This window comes from Gymnodraco acuticeps, unplaced genomic scaffold (assembly GCF_902827175.1).
Source record: "Gymnodraco acuticeps unplaced genomic scaffold, fGymAcu1.1, whole genome shotgun sequence".
NCBI lineage: Eukaryota > Metazoa > Chordata > Actinopteri > Perciformes > Bathydraconidae > Gymnodraco > Gymnodraco acuticeps.
In genome coordinates, this window is record NW_022990295.1 from 2,175,484 (window position 1) to 2,199,906 (window position 24,423).

General features: G+C 41.4%; 1 protein-coding gene and 1 long non-coding RNA gene across 2 annotated transcripts; both read right to left on the reverse strand.

The window, feature by feature from the left end:
* Positions 1-459: 459 nt before the first annotated feature.
* On the reverse strand, positions 460-16,922 carry LOC117550139. The gene is made up of 2 exons (XR_004569573.1): positions 16,728-16,922; positions 460-2,239 (listed from the first exon to the last, which is right to left on the reverse strand). It is a non-coding gene; the product is annotated as an uncharacterized LOC117550139 (long non-coding RNA).
* Positions 16,923-18,652: 1,730 nt separating this feature from the next.
* On the reverse strand, positions 18,653-21,194 carry foxa2 (forkhead box A2). The gene is given in 3 exon segments (XM_034221979.1): positions 18,653-19,340; positions 19,342-20,277; positions 20,913-21,194. Coding segments are annotated over 3 exon segments (1,257 nt in total). The 5' UTR covers positions 20,985-21,194; the 3' UTR covers positions 18,653-19,091.
* Between the last annotated feature and the right edge of the window lie 3,229 nt (positions 21,195-24,423).

Genomic DNA, 24,423 nt, shown 5'->3' on the forward strand with positions numbered 1-24,423 from the left:
CCTTTGAACATGTCGCTGTGTTCAATGAGCTTTCATGTCTTACCTCATTACTGGAAAAACTTTTCTTTGGTTGAGCCGAGGTCTGAGCGGAGTTTGGTCAGACAATGGGGCTGGACGACTTTCGGCGTCACACAATGAGGAGGCAACAAAGATGTTGTCTCAAATCCCTCTCGAGATGTTTGGGCCCCCACACTTTACTGTGGCCAACAGGCCTGTGCATTACAGTAAGACCCCTAAAAAGTGAGGATTTGTAACTCCTCTGATCAGACTCGGCTCACGTCCAGCAGAGGCTAAATCCCAGAACAGGGGGTGGGATGAGCTGCCCATTTAAACTCTCTCTGTTAGTCCCTGAAAGAATGCTAAAGTTAATTAAACGTAAGAAAATGTCCATTTGAACTAACTAAAGGACTGCACATTTAAAGTTCTTTAAAGACAACATTTCAAATAAAACACGACACCTTTGGTTTGAAAATAAATATTTTATTCATGCCATTTATACAGAGTTTTTATATTTCTAAGAAAGTTCTAACATTTCGTGCCAGGGCACCAATATTCTTTCCAATCATTTTTTGGCAATAGAGCAAACAGAGCCCTGAGTGAGTCCTTGAGTATACACACCCCTCCCTGGCTCCAAAAGTCAGAAAACCCAGACAGAAGTGACGTTTTTACCCATCAGTAGCGGGGCTCTGAAGAAACCACTTCTGACCGTCTTCTTTCTCCATCTTTCCATCACTTCTTCTCTCACACACCTTTTCCTCTTCTTTCATTTCTCTCTGTTTATGCCTGTATTTATTTTCCAGTCACTCTTTAGCAGTCTCCATTTTTCTGCATCTATCGCTCTCCCTTTTACAACTTCATTTCCTCTCCTGTTGATGTTTGTTTTAAAACGTTTTTTATCATCTTCCAGCGATAATCCCGGCTTTATAGGCACAGGTAATTGCAGAGTGTGAAACCAACAGGAGACAATATAAATATTTGAGTGATTTAGGGGGAGAAAAAAACTGTTCCTGTGACCTGGGTTGAGTAGAAAATTGAAAATGAAATAAACTGCTCCGATTGTGAATTTTCCATCCTGATAATTTGTTTTCCTTTCTTTGGAGAAGTCAGCCAATAAGAGCCAAGCTTTTGTTCCTGTTATCACACACTGTTCATTTGTCCCCCAGCCGGAAAGCCATGTTAAGATAACGACATCCTATCATCTGATTGTCTTATCAAAGTTGAGCTACACAGCCCCCCCTCCAGCCACTGTGAACAATCAGTCAGCCTGATGAAAAGGTTAAGTGCTCCAAACACCTCCTTTTGACTTTGTTGTCAACATTTAGAAAGCAAAAATAAAGTGTTTATTACCCATATTTAAGTTGTATTTGTCACTTTGAGGTGTTTCAACTCACCATGGCTCATGTGTACCAATACTCAAGCCCTGTTTAATGTTCTTACGGCCTCCTCTCTGCATTTCAAGTGCAAGAGTGTGCAACCCTTAAACAGCGTCTGACACCAGGGTCAGTGGAATTGCCCCACTTGAACTAAAAGACATTTAGTTTGGTTTGGAAAGTGAAAACCTCCAACACCATTCATTTGTTTGCTCTCCCACTAGTCGTGACCACAGCAAATGCCATCACCTCAAAGAAGTGGTCGCCCGTCCTCACTTTTATTTGTTTGTTTCTGTGGAGGGTGTGAGAAGTTGTGCTGTGGTGGACGTTGGACTTGTATTGGCAGGGGGGGGGGGGCTCTCTGGAAGTAAAGCTTTGCAAGGAGAAAGCTATAGGGTGCTATCAAACAAGTTAGCTAGCGACAGAGAGCGGGCAGTGGGGGGTGGAGGTGGTGATAGTGTTGGGAGGGGTGGGGATTCATTTAGCCAGGCATAGCTGCTCTTGTTTGTGGTTGTCCCTGACAGCGTCGGCAACGCTGCTCCAAAGCACCTGTGTTTGCTCACTAGCTTTCCCCCAATCTGCTCGAAAAATGCTGTGAGCATGTCACATGGTGGCCAGATAGCCTGGGCACCATGGGAATACAAAAGCCGGGGCTTTTAGAACAGTTAATCATTAATGGAGGCCTCTCTTTTGTTCCCATTCAGCTCCACGCTGACAGAGGCTTTGATATTACATATGGCAGACAGGTCAGACGTAGATATAGCCAAGTACATCGACGGGGAAGTGCTTTCAGGTCGTTCGATGCAGGGTGATGAAAGTAGACGGAAATCAGCATAGGAAAAGTGTCCTTCAGCGTTGGCCATGTCCATCTGTAAAGAGAGGGCAATATTACATAACATTGTATTTGATTGTATGTTGTTTCAGAATATAATAAGCTTTTAACTGGTCGAGGTTAGTTGCTACGTAACATTAATATCTCAACAAGTTTGCTTGATAACACTGGAAGTCAGAAGTTCCAAACAAAGTTGGAATAATTACGACTATATGTCGATTAAAAACATCACTATAGTCACTGATTGGCAGGATGGCAATAAGTATTCCCCAGTATGGGAGGCCACTTTACCGACCCCACAATTAATTAACATGCCCTAATCTCAGTTTGCTCTCCATCTTGAACTGTCAATGAAAAGTCCAGGACTCATTTCACGCCTGTCAAAGTCGGCTATAGAACAGGAGGAAGAAAAAAAGATTGCATGAACTTGCTTTCACAAAGCAGGGTCGAATTTATCTAGAGGGGAGATTAAGTTTACACAGCCACATTCTTATAAAGCACTAAAAGGCTAGGAGACAAACTCTTATCTGCCGTTTATCTCAGCATGCCAATGGTTCTTTATTGAAAGTTAGTCATGACCCCGCACTAACCCCCCCCCCAGGCCAAATAATACTGTATGGGAGTTGGAGAGGAGGTGAGATCACAAACATTTACGGCTGAAAATGAAGCACAAGAGGAGGCAAAGTGGCCACTCAACGCAGGATGCTTGGTGCGCCGGGAGTCAATCATTAACGTAGCACTTTTAGATAGAGTACGAGTCAAAAGATAAATGAAGGTTGTGTTTCAGGGAACGAAGTAAGGCTCCGACTTAGGTGCTTTAGCAAACATACCAGCCCACACATAAGTTTCTTTGAGACGTTTTAGTGGTCCTGTTCTCATGTCAGAGTCTCACTTAGACAATATGTTCTCAAGCTGGCCAACAATAGCCAAATGACTCAGGTATGTGTTTGTGTTAGCGTCAATAAAGCACTTCCTGAAAACTATGGAAACCTCTCTGCCTCTTAACGTGCCAATGTCAAATAAAACTCACAATCTTTTTATACTTCCTTGTTCTTTTATTTAATAACCCATTTCTTTAAAGTATTATCTATATAAGATAACATGCCCACAGACTAAAACAAACTCCCTAAATTGATTAGCATTTCCTCATATTGAAATCAATTTTTCAGATTTGACCAGAAAATAAAAACATGTTATGCCCTCTTCGTCATATGTGAGCGTCACACAGCCATAAATCTTTTCCCCCCTTACATTCAGCTTGACTTCACTGCAGTGTGTTTATTTGCTAACCCTGGTCACCGACGATAAGGGCCATTGGCGTCCCCAAACCGTAGCTTGCAATCTCTCTTCGTGACAACAACGCCCATGCTTCAACCAACACGTTTGCACTGTGCAGCCCACAATAAGGGGAAAATAAAGAACAAAACATAGGTGCTAATAAATCCTCTTTCTCTGCTAGGAAATAAATTAGGTTGAACGCAGTCAAAGGATGGGCTTAACAAGTGCATGCTTCAAACAAAAGTTCCTGTTTCAGGAGGGAAGGTGCATGGGTGATGGATGGCTTGGCAAACATAGTTGACATACCTGGCCAATGCCATGGGCCGGTCACAACCCAGGACTGAGAGGGACATTGTGTGAGTGTTTGAGTGAGTGTGTGTGTGCTCTTCAGCAGCTATCCCTCTTCCCTCTGAGGCTTCCTCTCCCTCCTTTCTTCCACTCAGGCCGTGGGGATCACTTCAGTCAGCAGAGCCCTGTTTGACATAGACACAGCCTCCATATAAATCCCATCCTTCTATTTATTTGATGTGCAGTTCTACTAGGACGCCTTCGATCCGTCCTCAGGGAGCCCGCATCTCAAAACACTCAAATAGTCTGGGTGTGGCGATAAGCACGGGGCTGGAATTATACTCCCAAATTCCCAAATCCTTGTAGAGCATTGTTCCGTAGCGTTTAAGACACACACACGGGAAGACAACTGCCTTATATGGACTGGGCAATTATTGTAAATTCTATTTTATATCCTTTAATGTTTTTAATTCAATTTAGATTTTTTATATGTGGATATATAGAGGGGAAACATGTGTGGATGAGTGCAGTTTGGAGCGTGGGAGATGGGTCAGTGCAGTCTGGTGGATGAGTGGTAGACCTTTATGGGGAACACCCAGGAATGTTTAGTTAACTCGTCCGTCGCTTTCAAGCATGTGTGTCAAAGGTGTTTACAGGGTGTTGACATTCACACATTGGCAGAGAGGTAAAGTGAATGGTGCAGCCATGTCTGGCTGAGCTGGGCCCTGAAAGCGTTCAAAAAAACCAATATGGAACATGGACTTGTAGTCAAAAAAGCAGGAACCGTGGCATTTAAATAAATAGGCTGAAAACACTGCTGCAATTTACTTCTCCAATTCATTTTTATTTGATTTATGCAAGAAAATGCACTTTGTTTTTGCAGCAGCATTTTCAGCTCAACGGCACTAAAATAAAAATATCTTTCACACTGCCATACAAATTATTTTTATTTTAAATCATGAAATATGCATTTTAAAGAGCACATTTGAATGTTTTTAAAAAAAATTATATAATAGCTTGTTGCTTTTATTTTTCAGATTAATGGTTTGTCAAATAGTTATTAAAACATTCATTCAAATATATAATGATAATACAATGTTTGGATCTACATATTTAGCTTCATTTATATTTTCTATTATAAATTCATTTGAAAATTAATTATTCGTTTGTATCTTTGTTTTGTATATTATAAAACCAGTCGTGTTTTTCTTTCACTTTAATGCAGCTTACGAGGTTTGTATTGCTCTTACTTTAAATTGACAGAATTGCATGACAATTCATAATTAGTTGGTTCATTAATATGAACCAAGCAAAATGCTTCTTTTTTTTTACGGCAACATATTGTAGTTAGTGTATAATTACTTAGACAATTAAATATCATTTTTTAAGTTATGGACAAATTAAATCAATCAAATAAGACACTAATTTAAAAATGCAATAAAATATGTCAGTCTCAAGTCTTTCTTAATTATTTTCCTTTTAATAACCATCTACCCTTTTTGTAATTCAGATATTTTAGTTTTTGTGGTTAAAATGCAAACATAGTATAATTACTCTGGTTGTAAATGTCATGATGTGGAACAACATGTGGAACCACTAGTAAAACGAGCCTGATAATGTGTGGTTTAATTTCCATTTTATGTGATGGCTTAGCAATAAAACACAATTATCAAGTCATATATCCACTCGTCGTAAAAAGGGCAAACACCAGATATGTAAAACTGTGCAACTATAAATCACATTTCTAAATTGATGTTAAACACAGTTTGCACTCTGTAAATAGAATTTCCCATATTTAATACTCATTTATTATTTTGATTGTGTTTTTTTAGATAAACAATTAAGCCTCTCGTATTTTAACCCAAAATGGATATTTTAAACTATTTAAATCTTTTTTAGGCAGACAAAAAGAAAAAAAGTGTTATTTAATCATTCCTAATTTTGAAAAATATATGTAAATCTCACAGTACATTTGTCTGAAGTAGCCCAACCAATACACAAATATATATGCAAAAAGGAAATATTGAGTCTATCTCTTTTAATTAAAAATGTCAAACAGCAAAAAAAGCCAAAAACCCAATCACTGTCATTTTCCGTAGAGGCTTTTCTTTCCTAATGCCAGCAAGCACAAGTCTGTCTGTCAGTCTGTCTTTATGACCACCCACTGAGAGCTGTGGTCCATGAATAAAACAGCTACAACCAGCTCCATACTGACCTACAGGTGACCAAACCCCTAACCTGAAAAAGTGCCGGTACGTCCAATCACTTTAGGTCACATTTAGCAACTGAGCCGCGCTACAGGTATCACTCAGACTGCCTTTGTTTAAGGTAATTGGAGGGGTGTTGTAAGTTTCCTACAGTATGACTCACACAGCTCTTTTCTCCACCCATGAATGCTAGAAGATTGTAGGTCACAGTGAACTTAAAAACGAAGTCCTCTCAACTCATAAATTACACGGCCACCGACAACCTTAAGCACTGTTGAAATGCCTCGCACAGGGCTTTATTTCAGCGTTGGTGGAGCGTGAAGCTGAGAGCACCACCCCACAAGGAGCTGGGCTCTCACAGGCAAAAAAAAGATTTATCTTGCCGTACCTGCGGTCTGACATGCTGGCAAAACGCTGGTGGTGCACCAAAAAAGGTGGATGTGAAAACAAGCACTTACTGTTCCTTAATGATGTTGCGCTTTGAGGTATTGCGGGTCATACTTTTCTTTGTGTGTGTGTGTGCGTGTGTGCGTGTGTGCGTGTGTGTGTGTGTGTGTGTGTGTGCGTGTGTGTGTGTGTGTGTGTGTGTGTGTGTGTGTGTGTGTGTGTGTGTGTGTGTGTGTGTGTGTGTGTGTGTGTGTGTGTGTGTGTGTGTGTGTGTGTGTGTGTGTTGTGTGTGTGTGTGTGTGTGTGTGTGTGTGTGTGTGTGTGTGTGTGTGTGTGTGTGTGTGTGTGTGTGTGTGTGTGTGATTCGGGCCCTTAAAGTCTGGTCTTAAATGTAAGATTTTCTGCCCCAAACAAAAGGGTTCTCCTTCCTGGGACCTGTCTTGGCACAGCTACTGGCACTTTGAAATCTGATCTGATAGATTAAGGGCTTATCCATTAGAATAAACCATTGTGGAATTATCATGGGTTGTGTTTTCACCATTGCAGTGTATCTGTGTGTAGTTTTGAAAGAGCACACATAACCCAGGATGTTACTCTCTTCAAAGACTTTGCAACTTTAAAGAAAATCGCTAAATATATATGTATTTCTAAGCGGTTATATAAATGTGACACAGCCAGTGAATGTCTTTTCTCAAAGGCTGCTCCTTCACAACATCATATTGTGTAGAAATTATCCTCAGTCTGACCACCCAGGGGGTCCCTGACACCACAACCTTTACAGAGGGGGATGGGTGTGTGTGTGTGTGTGTGTGTGTGTGTGTGTGTGTGTGTGTGTGTGTGTGTGTGTGTGTGTGTGTGTGTGTGTGTGTGTGTGTGTGTGTGTGTGTGTGTGTGTGTGTGTGTGTGTGTGTGTGTGGGGGGGGGCTCACATGCATGAATATGCTCCTTCATCTGATGTGTATTGATCCTCTGTTGACATCCCACTACTCTTCCTTTTTTGTTTGTTTGTTTGTTGGTTTCAGATAAATGTACTATTGTTATTATATTCCCGGCAGACTTCAGCAGGGAGGCACGCTTGCTTCCATTTCCTGCCATGCAGACAACATAACATGTATTGAGTGTGAATACACATTCGGCGGAGAATTGGTCAATGTAAATGCAAACACAAACCAACAAACCAAAACAAAAGAGCACAATATGGATCCTTCTCTCAGCCTTCTCTCTACACTCGCTCTGTTTGCCCTCTCTTCTGGCTTGAGTTGCCATTAGGTCATATAATGACCACATCCCATTTCTCCCTCAAGAGCCCTCGGAGGCTTTTCTGCCTTTGGCTGGAAAAGTACATCTCTGTCAGATTCTGAAAATGGGGCTCGCCACTTCAACATTTCTTGCATCCCAAATCTAACTTTTTTCTCCAAACTACTCTAAAATGATTATTCAGTCTTGTTCGAAAAGCCATTTGGGCATCCTTATCGCGCGCTGTGCTTGACTTGTGCTGCCTCCTCTAAGAAGAGTAGCGGGGTCAGGCGTTATCCCCCCACCCCAGCCGTCACCCTGCCTTTTATGGCAAAGTGAGAGCGATTAAACCCCTAAATGAGTACACATGCTAAGGTGAACAGAGATACACATGCGATAACCCGTTCAATTAAGCAACAACGTAATGGCAGGCAGAATGTGCACAGATAAATGACCATACAGTATGGCGTACAATGGGACTTAAAAGTATAGGGCAGCTGGGCTCTTATCTGGCCGGGGAAGAAGAAACCAGGCAACAAAGGGAGGCCTAAGACTAAGAGGCTTGATGCATGGGAAAGCCATGGGCCGGCCATTGTGGCTGCCCTTCTGCTGAGCAAATAGTCCAAACTGTTCATTCCCCATCTCCCATTCTCTCGCCGGTACATTGTTTGTGTCCTTGCATTTCATTCTGACTGGGGAAGATTGCTCTCAGGGCCAGTGAGCAAACAGTCCAGAAAAGAGCCAGCTATCTCCTGCCGTTCCCAGGAGAACTAGCATTTTTATTTCAGCTCCAAGCTGTCAAAGGATTGGAGAGTTTATGTCAGGATCCTGAATTAATTGCTTTAAGCCTCGGGGCCGACGCCGGCGTTTTTATCACCAAATGTTCGGTAAAATGTTTCCGAGCAAATTATGCAGCCCCCACCCCCAACCCCACCATCGCCTCTCTTGGTCGCCAAACATTTGGTATTTGATACATACAGGATGAGTTTCTGCAACACAAATGATCTGTTTAGTTGTTGTGACAGCACAATGGTGTGAATAGTGATGGGCTACAGCACGGCTGTCAAGGATTTGGTGGAATGAAGGCAAACAGCAAACTTTTGTGTGCGTGTTTTTTTTCTCTCTCCATGACGGTGGGTGCACGAGCCAAGCTTGGCAATAAAGAGAGTAAGCGTACAGATGCCTCAATAAACCATAGCTGTTCAGACATTTGGTGGACGGAGCTTTAAAGGCTCCAAACTGTCCGCTGAACTGCCAAACTGATTTCAGAACCGTCTGTCCTCCTCATATCAATCCCATGCTACTGCTTACTTTATTACTATACTCAGTATCTCCCATTGGGAAATGCAAAACTTCTATATATGCCTGCAAACTATAAATCCAACCTAACTCCATAGACTTCCGCCTAAAGAAATGTTTTTAGACAAATTTCACAGTCCATTTTCTTGAAGTTAATTTACTCAATAGAGAACATAACCCAGTTGATACAGTTGCATTTTTGTTTGCTTATTAAACACTTTCCGATCCAGCGCATCAATCCCAAATATCCCATTTATCCTATGCTGATATTTGTTTTGGGGGTTTTTTTGTGAGAAAATTGCTGCAGTTTTTCTAAACGTCAATATCTTGCCTTAACTGCATGTTGGGTTTTCATTCTCTGTTGGCTCCTACATGAACGGGCCAAAAACAACACAGGGGCGCGCGTTCCGACAGTTCCACTCTTCACACACCAATAACTGAACCCGGAGCCACCATCTGGACTTTGCTTTTCCTTCTCACAGATACATCTGAAAGCGTACCGCGCCATTGTATTTGCATCTAAAAAGCATTAGCGATATTTCATCATGCCGCATGCTATTTGTATAAATAAGCCCTATGACAAAATACCTTTCATTCACCCAACGCCTGCTACAACAACTCAAGGCGGTGGTCCTCTGTTTCGACTACTTTTCACACGAAAAGTTTGCATATGAAAGTAACATCCATGTGACATTTGCTTATATACAGTTGCAAGAAAAAGTATGTGAACCCTTTGGATTCTCCACACATAGCGTTGTGTGTTCCTTCCAAACAACTCAACTTTGGTTTCATCTGTCCACAGAATATTTTGCCAGTAGTGCTGTGGAACATCCAGGTGCTCTTTTGCAAACTTCAAACGTGCAGCAATGTTTTTTCTGGACAGCAGTGGCTTCCTCCGTGGTGTCCTCCCATGAACTCCATTCTTGTTCAGTGTTTTACGTATCGTAGATTCGTCAACAGAGATGTTAGCATGTGCCAGAGATTTCTTTAAGTCTCTAGCTGACACTCTAGGATTCTTCTTCACCTCATTGAGCATTCTGCGCTGTGCTCTTGCAGTCATCTTTACAGGATGGCCACTCCTAGGGAGAGTAGCAACAGTGCTGAACTTTCTCCATTTATAGACAATGTGTCTTACTGATGAACATCAAGGCTTTTAGAGATACTTTTGTAACCCTTTCCAGCTTTATGCAAGTCAACAATTCTTAATCGTAGGTCTTCTGAGAGCTCTTTTGTGCGAGGCATGGTTCACATCTGGCAATGCTTCTTAAGAATAGCAAATTCAAAACTGGTGTGTATTTTTTATAGGGCAGGGCAGCTTTAACCAACACCTCCAATCTCGTCTCATTGATTGGACTCCAGGTTGGCTGACTCCTGACTCCAATTAGCTCTTGAAGAAGTCTTTAGCCTAGGGGTTCACATACTTTTTCCACCCTGCACTGTGCATGGTGTGTTCAATAAAAACATGAAAACATATAATTGTTTGTGTGGTATTAGTTTAAGCAGACTGTGTTTGTATATTGTTGTGACTTAGATGAAGATCAGAACACATTTTATGACCAACTTATGCAGAAATCCAGGTAATTCCAAAGGGTTCACATACTTTTTCTTGCAACTGTATATAAACTGCTGGAACTGCTACCCCCGCGACCCGACCACGGATAAGATGGATGGATGGATATAAACTGTACGTGACAAGTATGACCTCAAAGGGTGTAACAAGCCGCCACAGTTAACTGTTCCCAAGGCCCTTTATCCTGAATGATATATAGGAGATAACCCTTTCCCCAATATTATCTGACGAGCACTTCAAGATAAGGGTATCCCAGCTCGGACCAATAAATCTGCCAGTTGACTCCTTAATCTGAGAGGATATTAAGTGACAAACGCTGCGATGTTTCTGTCAGCGTCAAGCAGTCGAGGGTTAAATAGTGTGTATCAGGGGACTACTCTGCAGAGGGGAAAACATACAGGCCTCATCCTTCATCATAATCTGCTCAACGGCCCGGTAGGCACCTCCCAGCTTTCCTTCATCCTTCAACCGAGCATCCGCCTTTCCATTATAAATAACACAGCCATTTATATGGGATTAAATTGGGGATTAATTTGATTCAAGTCAGGGTATGAGAATTCATTAGTGGGCTGACAGTGGCGCTATACATGGGGGGAATTTCATTTGAAACCCCCAAGGGAAGCACTATGGGGCCACGGTGAAATGGAGGTCTTAAAGACAAGGGGGGATATTGTTCCTCACTTTAGATTTGGACACTTGTAAGGTGGCGCTTTATTGCTGTTGATGGGTTGTTATCGCATTGAGAGCTGAAATGCTATTAGGTGAGAGCGTCCTGAGAGGAGGGAGCTTGTCTGAAGGGAAGGAGATGTGGCCTACTCCCTCTGCTTGGATTAGGAATAGTTCTTGACACTCGCGTGACCGCGAGGAAGTAAATACTGGTTTTTCACACAGATTTGTCTCCCACTCATACGGTATTATAATGAGAACATTATTTGAATGTCAGTGATTCTCATGAATGTTGAAATGGCATATCTATCCCCAGCGTTCCGGACAAGCTGAGTGGTGTAAAGCAAAGGCATTAAATTCAACTCGGACGCAGATTACAGAATTCACCCCTGCAGAACACCATCTTGGCATTCTCTAAATTGGACATGTCCCAATATAAGATAGCCTATCACAGTGCACATGTCTGCATAGGAGAACATATGCAGGACAAAATATTCCGTAGTTTGTTATTCCGAGGACGGCACCGGGGGCACACGGGCTTGTTTGCCTTTGCTGGGAGAGGAGATTGGATTGGGGGTTTAAATGAATCGCTGGCGCACCACGTTTATAGGTTTCATTAACTTTTAATGAGTTGGGTGTCCTTCGCTGTGATTGGCTGGCAGAACGCTGCTTTCACTTCCTGGAACTGGAGCTGAGGGGGAAGTAAGGAGATATTGCAGCATGTTGGCTTCCACATTATGGCCATACGCTGCTGAATGTGCCACACTGGGTGGAAATGGGTCAGAAGAGGGGATATAATGTGGTACTCTTCCAAAGCAGAAACCCCAGATATTCATCAACACTGGCAAGCGCTGAATTTGAAACCTGGAGGTATGGAGTCTCGAGGGGAATAAAGAAAACCCTGGCAGATCAATCACGGCCACGCAGGCATCCCTTTACCACAGCTGACTGACATATCGCTTTATGGTTGCTTTTCCAACAAGGTTTGATCTCAAAGACAGGCTTGACACCCACTGGGAAATGCCTGTGGAATTACCAAAGAGGAGCATGAGTGCGTGCACACAAACGTTTCCAGCAGTCAACCCGAGCAATACTTCATATTTTGAGCATCTTTAATCTTCGTCCAATATAGTATATTTCTGCCTGGTTGATCCCACATCTATTATCTTGCATGGAGGGGTGTTTCTGTACGCTTTCTCCTTGAGAAGCTAATCCCCTCCTCCAGTGTGCGGCTGAGCCTCACTTCAGCACTCCCGAGAAACAAAGGCCCTTGCCTGTCATCTCCATTTTATCTCCATCACATTGACATTACGTGGAAATGTCCTCCATCAGACATTTTATATCTCCTTCGCCCTTGATTGCGCATTGGAAACTTTGATTGGTTTTGTAAGGAATGGTTTGACTTGTTCTCCATTAGCATGATGACTGATGGGTTGCAATACTTTACCAGGATAAACACTGACCATCCATCCACTTCCAGGCATATAAAAGCAGCATGGTAGTGAGAGGCACCCCGTCCTGGCGTGAATGGATCGCCTTTAGGTCAGTGAACGTCCCACCAGCTGCTGCCTCAATGTACTCAATGGGCATTGTTGGCAGACCTCTCTCCTTCTCTCTCTCTCTCTCTCTCTCTCTCTCTCTCTCTCTCCTCTCCTCTCGCTCTCTCTCCTCCTATCTCTCTCTCTCTCTCTCTCTCTCTCTCTCTCTCTCTCTCTCTCTCTCTCTCTCTCTCTCTCTCTCTCTCTCTCAGGACATGAAGGAGTCCTACACTGGAATGTCACATAGTGGTGTCGGAAGAGTGCGGACACATCACAGCCAGCGGCCGCATTCTCACCCTGTCCATCCTGCCATCTCTCTTAAACACAGACACACACCTTTTCTTTCCATCATAACATAACCCCAGACTGACCTCCATATGTCCAGATTTAGAAAATAACAGACACATCGGTCTACATTTTAAGACTAAAGTGTTAGATTCAATAAAGTGAACAGTAACCATTAAAAATTCAATTATGTTAGAAAAAAGGCAAAAACTGTCACATTTTTGTAGCAACAAAAACAAAGTAAAGAGCTTAGCTTCTGTACACATCTGTACATCCCTGATTATACAATGAAAAATGAAAGAACAAACCTCTCACTAAAATCAAATGTAGTTCTGTCTACACTTTGTGTTTGCAATACACTTAACCAACATTTAGCTATTTGGCAATAGTAAGTCTTATATTTATGCCTAATGCAAATGCTAATAATTTCAACATGAATTAAAAGTAAACTAATCCATCACCTCTTTGTTTTATTGCATGTAAAGGCCATTGAAGTCAAACATCAGTTCATTTCAGGATTCCAGTTTAATTTATTCTGGAATATGTTGTTTTGACATGTTAAACTATTTTCTTATAAATGTAGAAAAGGGTTAAACAAAAATCTAAGCCCATGCTGTTTATTTAAGGCCTGTTCGAAGCCCAATAACTTAGTTGAAATATGTGGGGGAAAATACATCAGTCTGAATTCCATTGCTAAATACATTATTTGTTATTATGTTCAATGTAAAATGTGTTTGTTCTGCAGTTTTACTAATATTTCCTCAATAAATACAAAACACATTAACATGAATGCATACATCTAATTAAATATTTGTATCTTTAAAAAAAAAAAACTCATAGCAATAAGTATTCATCTCTCCAGTGAAGGCCTATAAAAGGACAACAGACTTTAGAATGAAATGTGCTGTTTTTGTTATCTCAAGTTACAATCTAACATTTAATGTTCATCTTTATATATATATAGGCCTAGTATAGGCTGCCTTCAAATGTGCATTTTTCTCTAGTTTTAATCCTAAATTCCCAGTAAACCAATTATCAATAATATACAATAACAGTCAATAATAGAAGGAAAATAAAACAACAATATTACAGTTGCAATGGAGGCCAAAATAATAATTATTCGGTTTGAATCAACTAACTCAAATAAGTCATCCATGGCTTAAATTGTTATCTTATCGTCCGTATACATTTCACAATAATAAAATATCAATTGTCAAATATTTTTGTTTAACCACACATTTTTCTCAACAAAACAAATTATAATACCCTTACAATGAAAATGTGTATTTATCAGCGACAGATAAGTGCGCAGAACATTGGAGTCACACTGGGACGCTGTACGGACGCAGGGGCTGCCGGGAGCGTTACCCCGGGACGGGCCCCTGCTGAGAAACCATGGGTGGCTTTGAGTTTTGACTTTGTGGTCCCTTTAATATACTGAGGGACGGCAGTTTGCCTTGCTAAGATATGGGATTAGGAGTATTTCTGCTGAAAGAGGAGTTAAATCGGACTAGTGTGGACGGTCCCTCCCCTCCAAAAGGCTGAGACAGAATTACAGCTTGTTGGACCGGTGTCCCGCCGTCACCATGGAGACAGATCTACTTGGGTGTTCCAGTCCGCGAGCTGCAGCGCAGAGCCTATAGGTGTGGCATGCGCCCTGCTGCAGCTACAACACCATCTGACTGCAGGAAATCACTCCTCATTAATACCCAGAAATAAAATCCGAGATATGAATTATGATTAAGAGTTGTATCCTAAAGGAATGATCTCCTATCTGACTGCTCTATAACACTCCCCTGAATGCATTTTATCATATTTCTCACTTTTGTATACACATAAAATGCCGCCCTTTTCCGTGCGTAAAACTTCTGTTTGCAATAGGCCCTTACCCTGCTATATTCAGCTGACGCCCATGGGTGGATGCTTATATGGCTTATAAGGGACTGAGTCATTCAATGAAAATAGATGCCCAAACTCGTCTGGCATTAAAATGCATCGCTGTAGGGTATGGCCTACATATCTCACTTCGGAAGTCTGCTACAATTAGATGCTATTTAAAGACATGACAGGAACGAAAGTTAATAATCTATTGTTAAAGTATAAGTCTGCAACACATTGAAATTGTAAACAATAAATTATAATGATGATCGGCTATATAATTTATCTTTGACCTATTTTAACAACTTTAAAATAATTATTTTTAAACATCTGCACATTTTTCCTGTCAGATCCCAGCAGCCATTCTGGTGCAAAGACGCGTCTGATCGCTTTGTGTCCTTGTGGGAACGAAGGTCTGATTTTCAGGCCTTAATCAAGATATATGCAAATACCACCCGAAGAAATGCAGAGAAATCAGGTTAGGAGGATCAACAGGCTGCACCATCCTTTATTCAGTTGCTATAACAACAGATGTATATGGTGCCACGCTAGGATGATGGTGCCACGCTATCCTCCCTGATGGAAAGCCTGTACAAAGTTAGGAGATGTGGAAGGTGCAGCGATGTGGCCTCGGCGCACTTTTGTCCGCCAGTACAGATTGAGGTTGGTTACCTTTGAACCGGCAAAGCTCCAAAAGGCCATTCCCATCTCAGTGCGCGCCAGAGAGGGCTTGACTGGGGTTATCCCGCCTTCAAAGGAGCGGAGAGAGCCGTGTCCGGATACAATTGTTTAATGTTGGTTAATGGACATTTTGAAGGGCTCTCCATCTACCTAAAATGTGAAGAAGCAAGTTATCCAAATACGGCTTCTTGGACATTTATATTGCATCAAAAGAATTGCAGAAATTATATGGAAGCCTTATTTCATTATTATTATTATTATTATCATTATTATAATAAGGCTAGTTATTAATTATTACATTTGCAGTATTAATAGGCTATTATTATGGAATGTATTTCATTTGAAAAATCAGTGTTAAATTACGATTCACATTTAAAGTATTATCAATGCATCGCTATTAAAGCTCATTTGAATAGCTATAATATGCTGTAATAAGTTTCGATTTTGTACAAAGAAAAACGTTAAACCTTAATTTAATAAAGGCTTGCCATCATAAATCACGAGCTGTTTTATTCAGGCTTTATTTAAAATGTATTGATAAAAAATACCTTGAAAATAACAATATAATAATAATAATATAAATACAATAAAGGCAGGAGAAGGGTCAGTGCTGCAGCATAGCGTGCTTTCCATGAGATCAGTGCAGCAACAATATCAGTCAGCCGCACACTGCAAAAAATACCAATTAAAAAAAAATAAGCCATAAATCACGTTTCCGGTGTCAAATCAATTTAGATTGTTTTTATAATCAAGTCATATTTTTCTGTAGTTATCCTGACACATAATCTTATTTTAAGGGATCGCCAGCACATAGCACTCATTCAATTATCTTATCCTCGTTTGACTTTTTAAGTAACATGTTAAATGAGAGTAAATCACCTGCTAGTGACAGGTTGTTTTTTTTTGCAGTGCAGCAGGATCCCTCTCCATCTCGCTATACTCAAAGACACAGAAACTTGCAGCAGCCTCTATCGCACAACCTGCAGATCCATCAGATTTGCACCACCCTGTCGTGAAATCCAATACGTCTTCTGAATTTAGGATATCATCCGACCTCCACCACCACCACCACCACCCTCCCCCAGCACCACCACTCCCCCCCCCCCCCCCCCCCCTCCTCATGCATGTCCGGGAACGACCACCCTTCTGCCTCCTTGCTTAACAAATCTTTAAAAATATAGAACATTATAGAAAAAGGAAAAAGCGTCATACCTGTGCAAAATAGCCGGTGCTTGTTGTTGGCAAGCCACACAGGAGCCCATTGTAGAAGCTCGCCTTCTGCCTTCTGCAAAGGGCTCCAGACATCACGGCATTTATTTGAGCTCAAACTCTGTCACTGTTGACTTTAGCACAAAGCAAAGATTTCACTGCCCCGCTAGTTAAAAAAAAGATTATTTTACAGAGATATCGATCAGTGTGCTATAAAAAAAAATCAGCTTAGCATTATATGTCTAAAATGAATAGAACGAAATGTAATGTCTGTGTAAATTTACAGAGCTGCGGCGTCCTATTCAAAGTTTACACTTGTGCAATTTGGTTTGTGTGTGTACTCTATACCTATACACGGGCATAGCCTCCACTCCATTGTTTACTGCCTTTGTTTATTCGCAGATCACGCTGTTTAAAGTCTACGATCTGTAAAGAGGGTCTGGAGAATAAACGCACTTTAGGCCCTACGTGTTCAGAAGGCGAAGGGGTGTCATTTGATTATAAGGGGAGAACAGGTTTCCCCACCATTACTCCCCGGCCTTGGATTTGAGCTCAGCAGGGAGGAGTAGGGAGTTCGATTCTTTTTTGGACGACAACTAGCCTATCTTATCTAACAAGAGGGGAGGGTCCAACTACTTTAAAATAGGGAGTAGACAATGGACCCCCAGATTGTGGGGAGAGAAGTTAGAGCATCACATTCAGGCTTCTCTGTTCCCAAATCAGCCCCTTTTTCCAGCTACCATTCTCCTGCTCCATGGGGAGGCTGTTTTATGTGACAATGACACTTAATCTTATTCACTGATCTAAACTTTGTGTGTGTGTGTGTGTGTGTGTGTGTGTGTGTGTGTGTGTGTGTGTGTGTGTGTGTGTGTGTGTGTGTGTGTTGTGTGTGTGTGTGTGTGTGGTGTGTGTGTGTGTGTGTGTGTGTGTGTGTGTGTGTGTGTGTGTGTGTGTGTGGTGTGTGTGTGTGTGTGTGTGTGTGTGTGTGTGTGTGTGTGTGTGTGTGTGTGTGGGGGGTGTGTGATAGAGATCAACCTGGGGTGACTGGCAGGCAGGCAGGCATGCTGTTTGAGTGACAGTGCTAGATATATTTGAATGTGTCTCACTGTATGTGTGGGAATTTAAATGGCTGATTTAATATGATCTGAGCAACTCTCACACACCCATTCCTTTGACTTGAAATTGTTTTAATTTAGGCCTAATTTAAATGTGTGCATATTTTCATTTTGAGTAGATTGTTTTATTTCCTGCTTTCTTCTTCTGAAATGCGTCTATTTTGCGTCACTTCAGTGCCAGCATGTTGCCAGGCTGATGTGTTTGGATAAACTTTTCCCCCCGAAATATCTCACTTTGCGTTCGGGATTAATAACCGTTTGTCTGATTTGTTTACATTTTCCTAATGACAGATTGGGCGCATTGTTCGCGTTGTTGTCCAACAAATCTATTAATCCCTGCTGAAAACATGCGCCTTATTTTAAAAGCACATGGATAAGAATGTGTTTTAATTAAATAGGAAAAGATCCTGAAACTCTTGTATGCCCACGGAATTTGATCGTGTCATTATACATATGAATACAAAGCTATATCTTGATTTTAAATACAAATAAATAATTGTCTTAAATTGTATTTTCCTCTTACACATTTACATTTTTTTTTACATATCATTTGTTTAATGTAAACGTATTCAAATGTATATTTTTCTTAAATAAAAAATATTTTGACCTACTATTTTTCTCAATCTGTTATATTAATTTATATAATCAGAATAGTCATTATAGTTGTATAAGTTTATAAGTGAACCATCAATATGAACACAATTGCTATGGTTGCATGGTAGAGACGCCTCTTCTGCTGTTGCATATAATAATAATTATAATTATATTAATAATAGTAGTAATACGAATAATAATAAAGGTCAAACACGAGCATTTTCAGAAAACAAAACCAATACCACTTTAATATAGATTCTGTTCTTGTCACTACAAGAATACACATATACAAGCCATAAATAGGAATTACACAAATGATTGAAGAAATCCTGCGAGACATTTTAAATTCATTTAGGAATCCAGGGTTGCAGATGGAGGCTATTTTACAGCAAGTCGTTGTTGTTGTTTGTCTTTGGGGTCCACTCCTGAAGCCGACTTCTGAACAGATCTCATCACATTATCATTAATTTGCATTATTAATATTATCATCAACATCCTCTCTCAAAATAATTAGCCTACTAACAAACTCGACAACTAAAACAGTGGGAAACGTCAAAAATATTTGAAATACATATTGTACACAAACTCTATATTTATTTTTACAAATGTACAAATTGAAGGGGAAGAAAGTCCGCATCACACGTGAGGGTTTCAGAGTTTATGAGGAGTTCATGATCGGCCTGGAATACACGCCTTGGTAGTAAGTTGTATCAGGTATGGAGGAAGAATCCAGCCCGGCTTTCCCCGCCATGGAGCTCATGGAAAGAGCCCCGGCCATGGGGGAGCCATAGCCGGAGTAATGCATCACCTGCTCGTAAGTCTTTAGGTCCATTTTGTGATGCTGCTGCTCCGAGGACATGAGGTTATTTATGGAGAACGGGTGGTTGAAGGAGTAGTGGTGCTCCGGCCTTCAGGTGCGCGTCATGCGCCAGGACCGAGTGATGCTGAGAGTGGGCCATGAGGTGCTGCGCCTGCGACACCGGAGAGGGGGCGGCGTGCTCCGGGCTCAGGGCCTGGCTCGCCTTCATGTCCGACAGGGACCTCTTGTGCTCCCCGGAGGAAGAGTTGGAGTGCGGGGACTCGTTGCCGTTGCAGCTCTCTGAGCTACTGTTGGAGGAGCCTCCGTCTCCACCTTTGCGGCCGCCCTCCTTCGAGCTCATCTTCTGCTTATCGCACTTGAAGCGCTTCTGCCTCCTCAGGTAGCAGCCGTTCTCAAACATGTTCCCGGAATCCGGGTGGAGAGTCCAAAAGGAACCCTTCCCGGGCTTATCCGGGGACCGGGGCACTTTGAGGAAACAGTCATTGAATGACAAAGAGTGGCGGATGGAGTTCTGCCAGCGCTGCTGGTTCTGCCGGTAAAAGGGGAACAGGTCCATTATCCACTGGTAGATCTCGGCCAGGGTGAGCATCTTGCTGGGGGACTGCTGGATGGCCATGGTGATGAGGGAGATGTAGGAGTACGGGGGCTTGGCGTGCGTGTAGCTCCTGCGGTAAGTCTTCGGGTCTCTGGACCTGTTGATGTTAGACTGTCCGTAAATGGGGCTCATGGCGTTCATGTTGGTGTAGGATGTCAGCGCGTTCATGGAGGAGGGCTGCGCCGTCATGGGGCTCATGCTGGGGCTCAGGGCTGCACTCATGGCCGTCATGCCCGCGCCCATGCCGTTCATGGCTCCGGTGCCCGGTGACATGCCGGTCATGGAGGGACTCATGCCGGTGTTGACGTATGACATGTTCATGGAGTTGGCCGTCATGTTGGCCGGGTTGCCCATGCCGGACATGCTCATGTAGGTATTCATAGAATTCATTCCCAGGCCGGTGTTCATGTTGCCAACCGAGGTGTAACACTGTCAGTGAGGGAAAGAGGATCATCAGTCTCAGGTGGCACAACAGTTAGGAAATAATAACTATAAATATTAACACAGTTTCCATTTCAGCCTCATACAGAAAATGATAGCATTATTTGGAAATAAGACAGCAATTATGCAAGTAGGCACTTGTTCGTAAAAGTAGCTAGATGTAACATAGGCTTTTGCTCTTGCGTAAAATAGTAAAATACTAAAAACGCAGATGTATATGTCTATCCACTAAATTAAGTTAAATGATCTGCAATAAATGCACATGTCGATGAGGATGTGACTGTGTTCACCCTCAAACAGCGACTGTAACACAAGTGTTTAAACCCATCTCCCCAAATCCAAACAGCTCGGATGTTTGTCGAGTGGAAACATTACAAAATAATCAGATTTAGTAAAGATACCTATAGATTTATTAAACATAATCTGAGTTAAAAGTATCTCCCCCCCTTACATGTCAAGCAACTTTATTAGGATAGTGCGCTGCGTGGAGATGGGGGAGGATTTGGAGGCGCCTCAAGTCAATATTTGATCACAAAGTTAATATTATCTCAGGGCTAATATTGAGTTGTATAAAATGGGATTGGCTTTAGACGAGGGGGAAAACATATATTTAAGGTACCCACCTCGGGCTCTCCGTAGTAGGTGCTCCAGTCGGTGTGTTCGTGTCCTTCCATTTTAACTGCTCCAAGCATCATGGAGGACTTTTACCATGCGTCTCCCAGCAGAGGGAAAAGCCAAAAGTCTCTCGTGACAGGGGACCACCAAGTGTATATGGGTCGTCGGTGTCCCTTCGTCAAGCACTGGCGTTGATGTGTGTCTTAATGTGTCCAGCCGTGAGACGCGTCTGTCAGTGAGTGCAGTTGAAATGACGCTCCGTGCTGCCTGTTAACGCTGTGATATAGCTCTGAGCGCCAGGCAAGCCTCCAATCCCTACTTCTACGCCTTGGGCCCTATTTGAATAATCTCCTCGCACCTAGGCGTGAGACTCCTCAGGCTCCCCCCCTCCACCCCAATTGTACTACACCTGCACCGACTGAAAAGAACAGTTCCTTATGAAAAGCTTCATTATAAACTAATCTTATTGTATTTCTTTGGCTGAGGCTATGAAGAAAAAAAAGGAGTTATAAGAGGAATGTTTGGCGCTCTTCTTTGGTGTGCTTTTCATTACGCATATCCTCCTCCAACGTCCTTATTCCACTTCAACTGAGCTGGAATCATAAAGTGTTTTTATTGCGTTGCGTTCAAGGAATTTGTATCAGAAACCTGTGTACAAGTGTTATCATTGTTACACTTAAACCCTAAGAGTTTTCAAATATGAATGAGTTGAGGGTGGTCCATCGTTACGAACGTTTCTGCAAACATTAATCATATAATGCAGGTATTTATCAGTTGTTTAATTCACATTAAACTGTTTTATATTCATTAGGCCTATGTTTTTTAACCTGCCAGGAAAAAAATAAGCCTGATGTTCGCCTGGATGTGCACTTTAGTACCACATTTAAATGATGTTAGCTCCTTTGATATTATTAAAAATAAAAGCCATTTGCCCCAGCTGTTTACAGACCATGCTCTTAACCACTTAGTTTCCACATCGTTGTCACTATTAAAGGGTATTTTCATCTACAATATTTCACTAATATGTGCAAGAAAACAAAACAGGGTATATTTTATTGTGCTTTACTAACCCAGATGTCAGAATTACTGTTTCCAAATGTTTTAATTAGTGTTGAATATGCCTCGCATAGCTTCAGAGCGCCCTCTCTCGGTCACTGCCTGCATCTGCCTCTGCTGTTCAGTGGCACAAAAACTCATTATTTAAAAAAATCCGTGACACATTTTAAGAATCGATGGAATTTTCGTAAATGTGCTCTTTTTTTGGCGTTGCTTTTAGCAATACATAGATGAAAAATAATTGAAGCTACCAAAAAACAATTAACTAATTTAGACAGGTTTAATTTGCAGGTTATATAATTCTGCATCGTGCCAGGCCACAGCATGCGTAAAAAGCAGGCTTGTACGTAGATTTATGTGTTTTGTGGATCTCTTTTTATACTCTAATGTCTGTGTATATCTGCAGTCAGTGAGGCGGCTGTGGAGGCCCTTGTTTCTCGCAGCCTGTACAGTATTTGTATGACACAAACATCAAGGTGAGGCTGCAGTCCGCTGCCAGCCACGTGTCAGTGGTGGTACATCTATTTGACTGCATATTTACGCAAGAGCATAACTATCAGTATAGAGGCCCATTAGTAAAGGCGAGTAAACCTGTCGTGTTGACGAGGGACTAACAGAGTCTGCTTAACTTGGAAATGAGATCATGAGAAAAAGCTGTGTGTGTGTGAGCGTGTGTATATTTGAGGATTGGGGATTTCACCGAAGAGAGCAGGAGATGTCAAATCTGCGGATTCCCTCGGCCAACACTCGTTATAGGCTATTATTTTCGAAAATTAAAAACGACAATACATTCATAATCATAAAACAGTTAAAGCAAATAAACATCTAACATTTTGGATATAGTATTTATATAATGTATTTATGGGTAGATATGTGGAGGTGTTGAAAATAAAAGTGCAGGGCCATAGCCATCAAACGTGGATCTTCACATAAAATATTTTGTAAACATGAATTATGCATAGGTTATTTCTTTGCCTAAATCATCTACATCAAATCACTTTTACATCATATTTACAGAATTCTGCTCACTAAAAATAAAAGTATCTAGTAGGCTACTTGTATAAGGATACAGTTTATTTCAATGAGAAAACACTAGGACAATTTTACTTGAGTGTGTAAAAAACCTACATAGGATACTAGATATTTACTTAAACCAAATGCCCCTGTTCCCAACCAAATCAATAGTGCGCTTGCACCATGTCATGCAGTCATTACAAAACTACAGACACCAAAATCCTCAGTATTCACAAAGGGTCCTTGACCCGCATGACATTCTGTTCTGAATGAGACATGTTGCTAATTCATCAGTTAATCATCAACCGGCCGCAGTCCTCCCACACGGGTGAAGGTCACATTTTGGATTTGTTCAAAAACAAAAAGAAATCAACTGGTGCCTTGATCAGCCGCTCTACCACTATATGTAATGTTCTTTATTTATTCTCTGGGTTGTGTCCTGACTGAGTGTCCCTATACAACAGGTGCAAATGGAAGTCTCTCCAGGAAATTATTGTCCTGATACTCTTTCAAATTTGGTACCCGAAAGTAGGACAACATAATAACATCTCCGCCAGATACAAGTGGGAAATTAGCAGGAATATATCTAGAGATATAACAAATAGACTAACTAACTAAAAAAGTAGACCTTGAGGAGTTGCTATAAGAGATGCAATTAATTTGCTTTTCATCTGTGATTGCAATTTCAACATTGTGCAATTTAGTCATCACCAAGAAAGACAGCACTAGATGTTACGAAAGTTGCAACAGTGTTGAGCATATATGGTTGGAGGTATCTATATTTAATAATCCAAAATACAGTTTGTAGGCCTGTCATGTTATGATCAAATATTGAGTTTTAACTCCTGCCAAAGATTCAAACTGAGTGTAATGGAATGGAAATACGTGTCGAATTAACTGCAACACCATTTTAGGACAAACATACATATATTCAACTTTTGGTTTTAAATAAATAACAAAGCATTACTTTATTTGCCGTTAAGTTCTTGTTGGGTGTGTTGTGTAAAATCATGTTCTTATTGTATTATGGTAATTTATGTGGAACTCCTTCCATTATTTTTATGGAAAATAAGGTAATAACAAAGTGTATACCAAATATGGTCAAATATGGACATTCACATTCTTCTGTTCATCCTCTAATTTAAATGTACCCCTTGCAGTAGTGTATTTAATCTAAAAGATGTTCAGTTTTTTTGTAGTTTAGCACATTCATTGCAGCATTCTAAAAGCTGCTGCTGCATTAATTGTTAATCATTACGTCCCAGCTCATGCTTTCACAGACCTGAGCGTACACTGGGAATAGATCTGCATCTACTTTGAATAACCTATAGCACACTGTGTTCTTGAAGTATCCAGACCAGTGTAGTGTGCCCTATGTCTCCTTTGTCAGGGTGAGTTTTCCCACTTTGCTAATCAATTAGCCCCCATGATGATCAGCGTTACATTTCA